The sequence below is a fragment of the Rhinatrema bivittatum genome, chromosome 2, assembly GCF_901001135.1.
Source record: "Rhinatrema bivittatum chromosome 2, aRhiBiv1.1, whole genome shotgun sequence".
Classification (NCBI taxonomy): domain Eukaryota; kingdom Metazoa; phylum Chordata; class Amphibia; order Gymnophiona; family Rhinatrematidae; genus Rhinatrema; species Rhinatrema bivittatum.
In genome coordinates this window covers 174,595,215-174,611,779 of record NC_042616.1, presented here as the reverse complement: position 1 = coordinate 174,611,779, position 16,565 = coordinate 174,595,215, and the positions used below count along the sequence as shown (strand labels likewise).

Genomic DNA, 16,565 nt, shown 5'->3' with positions numbered 1-16,565 from the left:
TACAAGTGCAAAACAGAAAATATCTGTGTATTCTCGGGAATTATAAAACAACATATGTGTCTACACGCTTTTGAATGGTAAATACGCGATTTTCATGCGAAAACCTCTTTGAAAATTCACTCCAGTTTGAGTACAAATGTGCTTGCAGTTTAGCGCACCTTATTAAATCACCCCAAGGTGAGTGACTATAAGCTACTGACTCTTCCTCCCTCGCACACATTAACTGCAGCGAGGGCCGTAAATGTTCTGTTGTTTTAACTTTCCTGCCCGTTGAACCATGCTGAGAGCTCTTTCACTTCTGTACTCTCTGCCTTCTTCTAACCTCGTTCTCTGACCTGTACCCCAGCAAGGGGTAGCGGGGCTCAGCAGCTCGGCCTCCACCGCCCCGCCTCTCACTGTCTGGCGCGTACGGAGCCCCGCCCCGCCTTGCCCCGCCCCCTAGCGCTGTGTCCCGCCCGGCGCGCCGTAGCCGGCGGCGCTTTCGCTTTCGTCTGCTTCCGCCGGCGCTCTGCTCTTTGTACACGTCACCTCCAGGAGCTCTAGGCGGCCGAGCGTGAAAGCAGCGCCGAGGGGAGAGCATGGAGCGGCCTGGGAGAATGAAGAGCCGGGAAGCGCCCACGGACGGCGGCTACAGCGTGTACGAGGAGGAGAACGAGAGGCTGACGGAGAGCCTGCGCCTGAAAGCCAAGGCGCTGAAATCGGTGAGGACCCAGCCCCGAGCGTGTCCGTGCTGGAAGCAGTCAGCGCCAGCCATTCACCTGCTTTATTTAGCAAAGAGGGTCGTCCGTCTCTGCTCTGGGTCACCGTGTGGTTGTAGCATGTTAATTAGTAATCATAGTTTCATCCTCTCACTATTGCATCTCCTCCATCTCCATCTTCTCGCTCGCCGTTCTGCTCCCCTCCCCTCATTGCTCTCCTGTATCTCTGAATCTGTCACTTCGCGCCCATCCCCCGCCCAGCCACACACACAGAGTCCTCTAAGCAGCAGCTCTCACTGACCCTCGTTCTTTTCTTGAATTTGCTGGTGGGGTTCATTAGCTGATTCCTCTCCTTTCTCTGGGGCAACCCAGAGTTATGCACCCCATAGAGAATTCACCTTAAACTAGGAGCGGTGAGTAAGCGAAGGAAGGCGCGGGGAGAGAATGAATAGCATGAGTGACTAAAATACTGTTTGCAGAAAGAAGTACGTTTTTTTTAAATTATTATAAGCAAAAATAGTAGGAGCAGATTACACACCAGAAACAAAACAGAAGTGACAACTAACTGAGGTGTTGCAAACCAAGTTTTAACACCAAAGTATACTGAAGTCTGTGAATGTATCTTTCTTTCTTCAAGAGGCTGCATGGATATTTCAGTTTTAAAATAGGAGTTACATCAAACTAGGTTGCCAGCTGATAGCATAGGGAAACAAATCCTAGCCCTGACACAAGCCGTATTTCGTGAAAACGCTGTCTCAAGGAGGCAATACTTAATAGGAACAATTATATATCTCAAAGGGTAAGTAAGGCTGTCAAAAAAACCCTCAAACTACAGTGATTTATTGCTGTAATTTTTTCACAAAATGTGTATATCAAGTGGCTAGACAGCTGCCTGTAACAGAATGGACACCGTGAAGGAACAGAGACTGAGACCTGGTCTAAGAAAGTTCACATTTCATTGCAAGAAAGTGCAGATTCATGCATTTGTGGTGCAGAAATAAGAGCGATCAGTCTGAGTTTAGTGTGAAATATTGATGTGCACTAAGTAGGAGAAAGACCTGGTGAAGGCAGAGGATTGATATTGGAAGAGTTCATAGATAGAGGCATAAACATAACCAGGAAATAATATAGATTATAGGTAAGATTTCATCTGGAATACTGTGACCATTTCTGGAGGCTGAACCACTGAAACAATAGAGATAGTAGAGGCTGTCCAGAGAAAAACTACTGACGTGGTACAGGATCTGCACAAAACATAAGAAAAACCATGCTAGGTCAGACTAATAGCCCATTGATTCAGCATTCTGTGTCCAAGAGTGGCATGTCTGGATTGCCTAGTAACACCCAGCAAATCTCCATATGAAAGTCTGTTTCACAGTGCTCTCCCCCAGATCTGTTTAAATTCACTTATGCTACTGGCCTTAATCATATTTACTAGCAACACATTCCATAGCTTAATTATCTGTTGAATGAAAAAAAGTCATTTACATGCTTTGTTCTCCAGTGTCAAAATGTCCTCTTGCAATTTGTCACAATTAGCTCTCGTTTCAACTACATTGAATATTTGTTTATTTATGGTATATATTGCACTAATTAAAAAAAATGTTTTGTTTACAAGGTGATGTACATTGAGCAAATTTGATCACCTCACTCATTGATCTTTTTTCTAGATCATTTATGAATGTTAAACAACACTGGTGCCAGTACAGATCCCTGGGGCACTCCACTATTCACCTCTCTCCGCTGGGAAAACTATAACATAGAAACAGAAACAACGGCAGAAAAGGTCCGAATGATCCACTCAGTCTGCCCTGCAAGCTCTTGCCAGCATCTGCCGCATCGTGCAGGTTACCCCCAAGCTTATCAGGGCCCTTGGATGCTGTTTGAATACAATTTCCCTTCACCATTTCTAAGAAAGCAGAGAGCAATATTGGAGTTGCATCAAAAGTATCAAGCTTAGTGGTTAAGAATAGTAAGTGCCACATCAGCTAGTTACCTCCATATTTATTTGTTCCCCAAACTAAACGTCGGGGCCCTTGTTGGTTGCTGTCTGAATCTAATTCCCCTTTTCTCACTGTTGTTGAAGCAGAGAGCAATGAATGAGCTGCATTAACAGTATGGAGGCTTATTTGTTAAGAGTAGCAACTTCCATACCAGCAAGTTACCCCCATGCACTCTTTTCTTTATTTCCAACCTCTAACCCAGAGCTTTCCAAACTGTGTGTCGGGACACGTTAGTGTGTCGCCTGCAGTGTGCAGGTGTGTCGCGCAAGCCCGGTCAACTCTGATGCGAGTTTGGGCTTTTTTTTTTCTAGAGATTCACTTTTTTTTTTCAGTTTATGGGTTGCTTATTATTGGGTGATTTTTGCTGTCAATCGCGTTTTTTTGGGGGGCTTGGTGGGTGGAACGAGCCCAGCCATCCTTGCATTGGCGGCTGCTGCCGATGAGGCCTGGCCATGAGGAGTACTGACTGCAAGCAGCAGTGTCTGGTGATCATGGAAGGGAGTGAAGCACTTAACTGGCAACAATCAAAAAGACGAGGTACATGAGTGTGGGGGCCAGACATGTGCTGGGGGGAGAGAGATGAGTGAGTGGGGGGCAAACGTGCTGGGGGGACAGACATGTGCTTGAGGGGGAGAGATATGAGTGTGTGGGGGCCAGACATGTGCTGGGGGGAGGAGAGAGATGAGGGTGTGGGGGACAGACAATTTGTTTTATTATTGTTTCTCATAAATTATAACAATAACATGAATCTTGGAATATATATTTTTAATATAAATTTAAGGTTTTCATGAGATAGGTTGTGTCGTGAAACATTTTATTTATGTATATATTTAAGGAAACATACATAAATTGTCGAAATATGTTTCGTTCGTTTAACCTTTAACCTCTGGTTTACTAGTAGACTGAATTACCGTGTCGTGAAATTATGTTTGTCTAAAAAGTGTGTCACCAACATGAAAAGTTTGGAAAGCTCTGCTCTAACCTATAGGGAGCCACAGTATTTATCCCATGCCCCTTTGAATTCCTTCACTGTTTTTGTTTTCATCACCTCTTCCAGAAGGGCATTCCAGGCATTCACCACACCCTCTCCATGAAGAAATATTTCCTGACATTGGTTCCGAGTCTTCCTCTCTGGAGTTTCATTTCATGACCCCTAGTTCTACTGATTTCTTTACAATGGAAAAGGTTTGTCAATTGTGCATCATTAAAACCTTTTAGGTATCTGAAGCTCTGTATCATATCTCCCCTGCACCTCCTTTCTTCCAGGGTGTACATATTCAGATCCTTTAGCCACTCCTCATAAGTCTTCCAATGCTGACCCCTCACCATTTTGGTTGCTCATCTTTGGATGCTTCTATCCTGTCTCTATCCTTTTGAGAACAGGTAGTGAATGCAGTACTCCAGGTGAGACTTCACAAGAGCATATCACCTCTTTTTTTTTTTTTCTTACTGGTTATTCTTCTATGTAGCCCAGCATTCTTCTGGCTTTAGCTATCGCCTTGTCACATTGCTTCGCCGCCTTCAGATCATCAGACATTCACACCAAGGGCCCTCTCCTAGTCCGTGCATTAGTCTTTCACCTAACATCACATAAAGCTCTCTTGGATTGCCATACCCCAGATGCATGAGACTGTACTTCTTATCATTAAATCCTTGCTGCCAAATCTTTGACCACTCTTGAAGCTTTCTTAAATCACTTTTCATTCTCTCTACTTCAGATGTGTCCACTCTGTTGTAGATCTTAGTATCATCCACAAATAGACAAACTTTACCTTGTATTAGGTCGCTCACAAAGATATTGAACAGATTCTGTCCCAAAACCGATCCACTTAACACCATTCTTTCTTCAGAGTAGGTTCCATTTACCATTAGATGCTGTCTCCTGTCAGTCATCCAGTTTGCAATCCATCCTACTACCTTGGAACCCACTCCCAAGCTTCTCATTTTGTTCACTAGTCTACTGTGTGGGACCCTATCAAAAGCTTTATTAAAATCCAAGTAAATCACATTGAGCATTCTTCTCTGATCCAATTCTCTATTAAAACTTACCTGTTCTTATCTTTTAACCAGTTAATCTACAGTAGGAGATTGACTCTGATTCCATGACTTTGTAATTTTCTAAGGAGTCTGTCATGTAGGACTTTATCAAATGCTTTCTGAAAATCCAGGTATGCTCTACCGACCTGCTTACCTCCATCCACATATTTATTTCCACCTTCAAAGAATTCTTATAGATTTATCAGACATGGTTTCTTTTTGCTAAAACCATATTGACGTTTTTCTCATTAAACCATGCCTATACATATGCCCAGTAAGTCTGGTCTTAATTACAGTTTATACCATTTTGCCCAGCACTGACATCAGGCTTAGTGGTCTATGTTTTTTGGATCACTCTAGATTCCCTTTTTAAAAATTGCCATTACATTCGCTACCCTCCAATCTTCAGGTATAGTAGCAGATTTGAATAATATGTTACAGATTAACAGGATCAAATCTACATTTTAATATTTGAGTTCTTATCGTAAAGAACTTATATTCTGCCTAAAATGACAATGGAGTACAATGAAACAGACAAGATTGATTTAAAAAAACAATACAATACAAATAACATTAAAATCATTAAACATATAAAAAAAACAGATAGCACTGAAACATCTTCCTCATCATCCTGTCAGACCAGTACATTCATGTGGAAATTGTTCCCTCCTCCCCCATCCAGCAGATGGAGGTAGATGGCAAGATTTATCCTGACATTCCTCTTTCCCATATAGCCTAGAACAGCAGGAAAGGCTCCGGTGGTTCTCTGCCTCCAGCAGATGGTAGGAGCAGTCTGGTCCAGCAGGAAGGAAGGGCAATAGCCTTATCTAAGGTTTACTACTACTACTACTACTACATTTCTATAGCACTACTTGACAAACATAGCACTGTACAAACACACAAGAGATAGTCCCTGCTCAATAGAGCTTGCAATCTAATCAAGACAAACACATAGGTCAAGAGACTTGGGGAGTTGCATATAGTAAGACAATGGTTAAAATTAGTTAGAGGTTGAAGGCAGATCATCAGGCTTAAGATTTAAAAGCACCCTAAAAAAAAGTGGTTATTTAGCTGGGTACCAGTGGTAGCCAGGGCTGAGTTGGTGGGGAAGTGGAAGACAGTCTGGGGTGACTGATCTTCCTTCTCCAGGACATTCAGATCTCTAAGGAGCCTGCATTTCCTGCACTGAGAAAAGATACTCTTCATGAACTACAAGTAAAGTTTGTAAAGCTGGTAGTTCCAAGGGTCAAGAGAGGCCTTTCAACCAGCAGTAGCAACTAGGCTTGTTGTCAGTGCCTCTGGCATCCCCCCCCCCCACCCCCTTCTCCCCATCAAGGTACAGGTATGGAAAGTGGGGGCAGTGCAGAGTACAGTATTTACTGAGTGTTGCAGTCTCTTTCTGTAAAAGCTTTGATGGGGCAGCAGAGGAGCAGAGCAGGAGGGAGATGGAGAAGAGGTTAGCTGCAGTGGCAGGAGGAGCCCACCATGTGGCCCTGTTGGAACAGTGTGCAAGCATTATAGCCTCGTTACCGGTGCTACTAGCTTCGGGGAATTCAGTTATGGGGAGGTCCCGTCATCCTTCCGCAGCATCTATTTTCTTGTGCACAGGGAGGAACTGGATCCTCAGGGAGACTAAAAGCCTGGAGTTTATCAGAATTTAGGATGGTAATAACACAAGGTCTATTGGCAAATGAAAGGGAGAAAACTAGATGGCAGGTATAGTCAGCCAGGATTTCAGATCCCCTTCCAGGTAAGGGGACCCTGTGGGCAAAAGGCCCAGGCTGTAGCTGGGGCTGGAGGTGACTTCTGAAGATTAGGCACTTCTTTTTTTTTTTTTTTTATCAGCGCAGGAAGAAGGAGGAAAGAAAGTTACCCTCGCATAGAAATGAGTCAGCAGTCAGACTGTTTAGAAAGGAGTGGCTGAGTACACTCAATCTCAAAGGTTGCGGGTGGTTCAAGCTGGGAGAAGAGCAGCTGAAGGAAGAGATACCCAAAGTGGATTCAATCCTAGCAGGCATCAGAAACCCAGCCATACCATTCCCCATGCATATGGCAATACAGGATATGATAGGCGCTGAATGGGACAAACCTGGTTCAGTATAGAGAATTAAGACAGCGTAAAAACTGTACCCACTACAACAACCAGACAAAGAGCGCCTATTTTCATATGCCAAAAGTGGATGCTGCGGTAACTGCAGGTGCAAGGAAAACAGCAATCCCAGTAGGAGGCTCAACATTGAAATACCCCCGGAATAGAAGCAATCACTACTGAAGTGGACGACATTTGAGTTGGGCCAGTCTGTCATTGCAAGCAGCCACCTGTGGTGGGTATGTTGCAGGAGCAGTAGTGCACTGGGTCCAGCAAGCCCAAATAGGGACTGAAATGGATGGATCTCAAATCAGTAACAGAGAAACGGCATGCTTGGCGTTAGAAGTGGCATTCCTTGTATGACCTGATTAGAATATCATCCATACAGGTAGGTATGATAGTGATGGCCAGGGGTCTGTTGTAGCTGTGGAATTGGTCAGTGGACTTGGCTTCTACAGCCTAATTAAGTAAACTGAAATTTGACGGTTGCTTATTTGGTGAAGAGCTGGAAAAGCTAATCAAGCAACTCAGGGAGTCAAAGCCCCAGAGCCTTCTGGAGGGCGGGCAGAAGTGCAGCCAGAGGAACTTTTTGTAGATCTTGCTTGAAGGATAGCAGACAGTACAGATCAGGTAGATGCCACAGTGATCAGACGTCCAGGCCACTTGTTCAGGTACAGCTCTTTTGTGGCAGCAGATGAGGGAGCTGAGATTTCAAGGGCCAAGATCCTACAGCAGTCAAGGGCCCACAATGACAGGGAGCTGGGTGGGACACACAAAACAAAAAAATAACAAAATGTGAAAGTTTAGTGGCGTGCAGTGACAGTTATAGCAGGGGATTCAGTCTCACTCCCTCAGTCCCCATTCCCCTCCCACTTGCTCTGCCTGTCTCGTCCCCCCTGCCCCCCCCCCCCCAATCTACAGCAACCTCACTCCCTCACATGGAACCCCTATGACATTAGATCTGTTGTAACATGTAATGGGGCATGGGTTTGGCCCTTAGAAAGCCATGAATAAACAATTGCAATACCAAAACCAGCACTAACTGGCAGCACTCAAACTACAACCTTACCTATGAAAAGGCAATACTGCAAATGTTATATGAGACTCTAAAACAGCAGTATATCTCCTGTTTAGAAAACAAAACAAGCCAGGCTGCCTAAAATACATGTAAAATAAAAAAAATACATGTACTTAACTTGTAAAACTGCATAAGTCCCTTCTTCAGATGTCAGATCAGAGACAGTCACATCTAAAGACGGGTTCTATATTGTCTTAGTAACTCACAGTATTTCTGGATAATACTCACTGGTACATAATTCCAATAAAAGCTATTGCAGCCTGCCAACAGATACATTAGCAGTTTCAACACCACACTAACTCCCAGGACTCAACAGCAACAACCCTTACCAGAAAAGAGCAGCACTGCAAATATTACAACAGGCCCTAGAAGACCAATACATCTCCTATTGAAAAAAGAACAAGACGGACTGCTATAGACCCCTAGAAACCAGAAGAAGAATTTTAAAATCTCCCTCTCATCATACCTGGCATGTTTGATTTCCAGCCATTCAGATTGTTGTGGATTGGAGGATGGAGATCTGTACAGATTTTATCCTCTCACTTACACACCCACCCAGGCAGACACCCACCCACCCACCCAAATACATACATACACACACACACATGCTATCACCCACACACACATACACAGCCTCTTACCCACAAGCATACACCCAAGCTATCACCCTGGTAGTCATTCACACACACAGGCAGTCAAAAACACAACACAGTCACTCATACATACACTGGCTCTCACCTACCCAACCCTAACCACACACAATTTCTCTCACACACAGATCTCATCTGCCCACAAATACACACCCAGACTCTCACCCACCCACCTAGTCATCCACATAGGCGGTCACATATACACCTGTACCCTCACACACTCACACTCATAGAGCCTGGGATTTTTCTTCAGCTGCCAGCAGAATGGGGTCCATTGGCGGTCACGGTGTCTGATCTCTCTCTCTCTTTAGCCGTCATGGGACAGGCTCCACGGCGGCCTGCTGAGTTGTGGGGTGGGCAGCAGCAGGAGTCGTGTTTATTCAAATGTCATCTTCTGCTGCCACAGAACTGGTCTCGCAGTAAGAGCTGTAAGACTGGCTCCATAGCAGCAGGAGATGATGTTTGGATAAACATGACTCCTGCTGCCTATTGGGGAGGGGGAGGAGGTGTAGTTAGATGTGATGCAGTTGATCGGATCGAGCAGGGTTTTGTTTCAATTCTGCCCAATCCAATGTATAAATTGGGGATGGCACTTGCCACCCTGAAGCGACGCCTATGGGCTGGGGATTCACTGAATCCATTGAAGGCCCTGATCACACACCACTGAGTTTTGGGCATTTTTAATTTAAATTTTTGGATGGCAGTTGAAGCTTCATAAAATCCTAGATGGGGGGGGGGGTGGTGGTTTGGCCCTAGTAAGAGTTAATAGTCCCTCCTGTGGTGGCAACTCATCAGCCAAAAAGGAAGACATTAAAATGGAGGGCAACTACAGCAGTATTACAAGGAGTGGACCCGCATTACCAGAGACTAATGGGTCTTGGAAATTATTCACTGGAGGTATGCCCTCAATTTAGAGGCACCAATAATCGATGTCTTTGTCATATCTCCATAGAGGCCATTCAGTGAACAATAGACAGGTTACTCCTATTACACAATAATTCCGGTTCCAGGAGCAAAAGTAGGAAAAGGCCAATATTGAATCTATTTTGTGGTCCCAAAGAAAGAGGGAACATTTTGGCCTTTTCTGGACCTAAAGATGGTAAACCGATCACTGAGGATTTTACATTTACCAATGGAAACTTTGAGAATGGTAATTGTAGCAGTAAGAAAAGGAGAATTGCTGATGTCTCTGAACTTGTCGGAGGCCTGTCTCCATATCCCCATCAGAGAACTACACCAAAGATTCCTGTGCTTTGCAGTATTAAAGAGACATAATCAGTTCAATGCTCTACCCTTTGGATTAGCCACAGTGCCCCCCTAGACTTTCACAAAAGTAATGGTGGCAGCCTTTTTCCAGTGAAGGGATCCAAGTACACCCACACTTGGATGATTGGTTGATCAAAGCCTTGTCTTTTCAGGGAAGCAGCCAGTCAACAAGGAGAGTCATAGAGGTTCTGGAAAACCTAGGTTGATTAGTGAACAGAATTAAGTTTGAGCTCTCCCAATCCTTGATTTACCTCTGAGCCTATTTCAATACAAAGAGAAGGAAGGTGTTAGACGATTCTTTTACTCATCATTAGCTGCAGGAGCGAGTGAGGGTAATGCTGTCATCAACAGCCCCTCAAGCTTATGCATATTTGCAAGTTCTGGAGTCGATAGCAGCTATCTAAATGGTGCCATGGGCAAATGCCCATATGTGTCCCTTGCAGAAGGGACACTTGTCCAGATGGTCCCCACATAGCCAGGACTTTGAGAAGATTCTGCCCATCACAGGACAGGACAGGCCAGGAAGAGCTTGGCCTGGTAGTTAGTCAAGGCCAGTCTTGAAATTGGAACCAGCCTAGAACCCCCACAGTGGATCACGGTGACAACAGATGTGAGCAAAACAGGATGGGAAGCACACTGCGAAGGACAGGTAGCACAAGGCCTGTTCTGTCCCCAGCAGTGGGTACATATGATAAAAATCTGTGAGCCTTTGCCTTTTAAGAAAGCTCTCCCCCCCCCCCCCCCTCAACTTTCCCTCACCATCGGGAGAGCTTGAATCCCACTTAATCTAGCTTAAGTTTTCCAAGGTGCCTTATAGGCTCAAGGGACAGCCCTTCATGCTCCCACTGTGTTACATGGTTCTTAGGCTCGCTGCCATTGGACCCTGCCCCCTGCCTTCAGCTTGTGGAGGCATTTCCTTTAGCAGCTCTCAACGAGAGTTCAGTTTGCTCTATGCTTGCCTCAGAGTAGCAGCTCTCTGTGATACCCCCTGAAACGGATCGGGTTTTACCTTCTCTCTTATCGCCGCCTTCTAAGGACTAAATCAGCCTCATATTCCTCACGTTTCCTACCTCTACCATAAACCAACTCCTGCAACACAAGAGACTCCCATCTCCCTTCTCCTACCTTGTCTCTAGTTACCAAAAATTCTTGCCTAGGGCTTGCATTTGAAATGCAACAATTGTAAGTAGAATTTACCTGTACAATAAATAATTTCAGACTTACAGAATCTTTGTCTTGAGGACTGATTGAAGAGAAGGTTTATCTGCCTGGATAACAAAACACAGATGTTTACCTGATCTAGACAAGGCCATTCTCAGTTTGAGGTGACACATCCACAGAAACCAGATGGAGACCAGGAACGGTTGTATTGTATTGGGATGTTGTTTTTCAGCCCTTCCTATATTTAGACTTTTAGTTTATATTTTTAAACAATATCAATGCCTCATGCATACTTTTAACTCTTGCAACCACCTTTTTAGTTTCTTCTTGACTGACTTCCTCATTTTATCAGTCTCCCCTTTTTGATGTTGAGAAAACTACTCTGGCAGTTTTACTTTAATATTCTCTCTTCTGTGATTTATATCAGATTTGATTGCATTATGATCAATATTGCCAAGCGGCCCCACCATCCTTGCCTCTTGCACCAGGTCCTGCAATTGTCTGAAGTCGTTCTCCCTCCCATTGGTTCCAGAACTAGCTGCTTCATGAAGCAGTCATTTATGGTATCTGAAAATGTTACCCTTCTTGCCTGCCCCGATGAGACATTCACCCAATCGGTATTGGGGTATTCGAAATCCCCCATTATTGTTTTATTGCCAATATTATTAGCTTGCCTAATCTCTATTAGAATTTTGCAAGCTGTTTCATCATGCTGGTCAGGCAAACCCCAATCTCTTCCCCATCTCTCATGGAATTTCTGTTCATAAAGATTCCATAGTGCAGTTTGTTTCCTGTTGAACTTTTATTTCACTTGATTTTGTGCCATTCTTTACATAATAATGCCATTCCACCCCCAAGACAATCTGCCGTGTCATTTTATACCCTGGCATCACATTGTCCTATTAGTGAGCCTCTTTTTCTACCAGGATTCTGAGATGTCACTTGTGTTTATATCTTCACGTAATGCCATACATTCTAACTCTCCAATCTACCGTATTTTTCGCTCCATTAGACACACTTTTTTTCCCCCAAAAGTGGGGGGAAAATGTATGTGCGTCTTATGGAGCGAATATATAAAAAAACCTAAAAATCTAACAAACCCCCTCCACCCTCCTGACTCCCCCAAGACCTGCCAAACGTCCCTGGTGGTCCAGCGGGGGTCCAGGAGCGGTCCGGGAGCGATCTCCTGGGCTTGGGCCGTCGGCTGCCAGTAATCAAAATGGCGCCGACGGTCCTTTGCCCTCACTATGTCACTGGGACCGACCAATGGCAGCGATAGTCACTGTGACATAAGGGCAAAGGGCCGTCTGCTGCCAGTAATCAAAATGGCGCCGACGGCCCTTTGCCCTCACTATGTCACTGGGACCGACCGCTGCTATTGGTCGGTCTCAGTGACATAGTGAGGGCAAAGGCCGTCGGCGCCATTTTGTTTACTGGCAGCTAACGGCTGAAGCCGAGGAGATCGTTCCTGGACCCCCGCTGGACCACCAGGGACGTTTGGCAGGTCTTGGGGGGGGTCAGGAGGGTGGGGGGTTGTAGTAAATTAAGTCGGCAGGTCTTGGAGGTGGGTGAGGAGGGTGGGGGTTGTTAATTTTTAAAGGGTTGGGATGGGGGTTTTTTTTTGGGGGGGGAGGGGTTCCCAGAGAAAGAGAAAAGTTTTCTGATCTGGGGAGTGGACCGAAATGGCCCTCCCCAAACCCGAAAACAAAATGGGGAGAAAAAAAAGCTATGCACTCCCCTAATTTGCTCCATAAGACGCCCAGACGCAGAGCCGGTTTAGCACAAATTTTTTTTTTTTTTTTTTTAATTTTCCCCCTCTGAATCCTAGGTGTGTCTTATGGTCAGGTTCGTCTTATGGAGCAAAAAATACGGTAATTTTTCAGACTTCTTGCATTTGCAGACAAACAAGTAAATCTAAGGAGGCCCAAAGTTTTATTCATTTACCTCACAAACTTCGTTCACTGCGGCTTACAATGAAATATTCATAATCAACATTGAATACGTACAACGAGACACACATTTCCACTAAAATAGTACATACATACACAAAACAAACTTACGAAGAAACTTGAGCAAATACAAATGACTAGGCCTTTATTTGGATTTGGCCAGCCAAATGATTCCATTTTGAATGTCCAGCTGCATCCAGTGGCTGCCATTTAGCCAGCTAATTTTGTATCTGGCTAAAGAGTTAGCCAGCGAAGTGTGGGGAGGTATGTTCTGGGACGGGAACCATTTGTTCAGCTAACTCAGCCAAATGCCGGTATTCAGCATTAACTTGCTTAGTTAGCTGGATAAGTCTAGGACAGGTATTCGTTTGTCCTACAGTTAGCTGGATAAACTTATCCAGTGAACTTTCATCGCTGCTTTATGAATATCTCTGCCAAGTTAGCAAGATACGTTTTTCTGGCTAATTCAGCTTGCTTATTGTTAGTTGATTTAGGTCATTTTGAAGCATTCATATTTGTCTGTTCTTCATTTAAATCTACCTGAGCTACCTCTCTATCTACCTCTTTATCCTCTATATCAGGATAATCTCATTTCTATGGTATAACAGTATCTGTTGAAGAAACCTCAATCTGAACCTTGCACTAGTGAGCGACTGTCAGCTTTCCCCACTAATCTAGTTTAAAAGCTGCTCTCTTGCCTTTTCAATTGTTAGTGCCATCAGCCAGTTTCCATTTTGGTTAAGGTAAAAGCCCATCCTGTCAGATTAGGCTTCCACTTTCCCAAAATATTCTTCAGTATTTATTTATCTGATTTATATTCCACACCTAACAACGCTAAAGCCCTCGTCTTTAGGCCTCCTTTTCAACCACACGTTGAGACTGTGCTTGCCTCTGGGGTCCTGCATATGGAATTACTACCCTGGCTGGTCTGGATTTCAATCTCCTACCACCTAAAAGACTGTTTGGATTCTAGATTCTCCCTCCTTCACTTTCCTATGCCATTGGTATCCACATTCTTTAAAATTCTGACTAGGAGATGTGTGATATCGATTACATTTTGCATCAGGCAGCCAAGTTACCAAACAATTCCCATGCTCACCAGCCACCAAGCTATTTACATTTTTTTTTAATGATCTAATTGCCAAAATTAATGGCAGTCTTATCCCTTCCCACCCAGGCACACACACCCCTGGAGTCACATCCTCTATGCAAGAGAATAATTAGTCTCCTGAAGGACAGGTTCTGGCTACAGGATCCATTCTAGACATTCCAAGATGATTGTCTCCTGTCTGGAAATCTGACTCCTGCAAAGTAGCCCGAACAAGGAAACTACTTTATCACACTCCCCTCAGCAAACAAAAGTAGTATTAGCAAGTTAAAAAGACCCCAGGTTTTATCCAGTACATAGTCCTGCTCTTACTTCAGCAGCAACTCCCTTAAGACTGAAGTTTATTTTGTCAATGCTGTTTTTATCTGTATTCCAACAGTTCCTTCAAGTCCTTTGATTCACACTTAAAACAAGTAAACCATTATTCAGCTACAAACAAGGAAACAGCACTTTCAGGGGCCGATGCAGTAAAGTGCGCCCAGCCTAGCCCACAGGTTTATGCTCAAGACACATGTTTTGGATGCAGTAGACTAGCATCTGATGCAATAAGGAGATTAGCACGTCCCAAACGCGTGCCCAAATGCGTAGCTGATAGCGCTTATCATATGTAAATTCCATGTAGATGAGGCTATTGGCTATTACCCTCCCCCCCCCCCCCCCGATGTAGAAAATTGCTGCGCGCCCGACGCGCACTTTTTAACGCAGCAAAATTAATTCCAGCCCCAGAGCTGGCGTTTAATTCAATCCGTGAGTTAAGGGCTCATTACAAATTAAAAAATACTGTCCTCTGGTTCCTCCTACTTAGTATTGTTGCAAGTACTTAAATCTACTGCTTGCGGTGTTTAAGAATAAATGTTTGATGTAAAATGATAAGCTGGATTTAAATAGTTAAATAAGGATTAAACAATTAAATGCTGAAATTAATGAAACAGTTTTACCCAAGAGAAAGGAATGTGTTTGTCTTTATGAGCAGGCGAAACAATCCATGGTAGCAGTTTGTGTAGGAGAGCTGTCTCCAGCTCAAGGCCTAGAATACCAGATAACAGTACTTTTACAGCATTAGTTTAGGTAAAGGTTCAGTAATGCCGTGAGTAATTCTCCACTCCAAGAAGGGGGGGCCATCCCATAGAACACTGTCAGCAAGATTCTGTATATAAGACTGAAGTGTGTAACTTAGAATTTGAGAAGACTTGGATACGTCACTGTTAAGATGCTCTGTCACTCCCAGGAAAACTATCTTTCCTGTACATTCTCCTTCTGGCTTTACTTGACTTTTCTATAATAAATAGTATTATTGAGAAATATACAGACTGTGAGTTTTTCTAGTAAATTAAGATTTTAAAAAAGGTGAATTATTTGTGAAGTGCTGGCCTTTTCTTTGAACTCTCTGCTGAGGCAGATAAAGAGCTTGAACTCCTGGAGCATGGCAGCCCTCCGGTATGAACAAAAGAAAAAAAAAACTCTGGATGCACAATATACATGCTCAAAGCCGATTTCACCCCTTGCTATTGTACTTGTATATTGGGCGAAATCGACCTGAAGTGGGATAAAATGGATGCTCATATTGAGCGCCTATTGCAATTGTGGGCACACAGCCACGTCTCCTGGGCACCCGATGCATAATTCTTCCCTAGCACTTCTTTTTTAACACAACAGCTCATTAAAATATTGCATCGGGTGCCCAGGAGATGTGGCTGTGTGCACATTGGGGAAACGGGCGCTCAATATGAGCGCATATTTTAACGCATGTCTTATTGCATCAGCCCATCAAAGAGCCACATAGTATGCTTTTGAATCTTTAGAGTAGGCTAAACTGCACATAATGTATATTAAAGCTGTCACATTTCCCTCAGCAAGCAAAATAGTTTAGCATGTTAGACTCCAGTTTTTATCCAGTTCAAAATCCTGCTTTCACTAGCTATTGCTTAGTGTAGATGCTTCCTTAGCATTGATATTTAAGGGCATCTGTCTACAGAAGAAGAAAGAAAGGGAAAAGAAACAGATACATCAAAGGTGTGTGTGTATATACCGTATATAATGCACATGAAGCAAATGTTTTTCAGTGGAAAGGAAGTTCTAGAATAGTATGTTTTGATACAGCACAAAGGGGTTAGGCCTAGTAACATTAGAAAATATATCTTCCCAGAAAGAATGATGAATATGTGGAATGACCTGCCAGTGAAGGTGGTGGGCGACAACAACAGTAAGAGAATTTGAGGGCACAGGATAAGCCAGGGATGACCAAACTTTCACACACCAAGAAATCGGAATGCAGAGTGCCAAAGAGCCTCACGTTCCAAAAGACATGGGGTGAAGGGAGAAGGTGGGGGTATTTTTCCCTCTTTCAATAGGCCCAGCCTGTCCCTGCCACTTTCTCTCTCAATCCCATCCTGTTCCCACTCGTCTCTCTTGACCCCCTCACAAGTCTTTCAATCCTCCCACTCCTTACCTACCAGTGCCTCAATTCCCTTTCCATTTTCTCTCTCTGTTCCCTCACTTGTCTCTCTCAATCCTCCCACCCTGTCT

General features: G+C 44.0%; 1 protein-coding gene across 1 annotated transcript in view; it reads left to right on the top strand.

Annotated features, from left to right (window-relative positions):
- The first annotated feature begins 473 nt into the window (after positions 1 to 473).
- Positions 474 to 16,565, top strand: part of BET1 (Bet1 golgi vesicular membrane trafficking protein) — a 48,156-nt gene continuing 32,064 nt past the window's right edge. Inside the window, exon 1 of the mRNA XM_029588899.1 lies at positions 474 to 701. Within this exon, the coding sequence (XP_029444759.1) occupies positions 579 to 701 (123 nt within the window). The 5' untranslated portion in view covers positions 474 to 578. The remainder of the gene's footprint in view (positions 702 to 16,565) is intronic.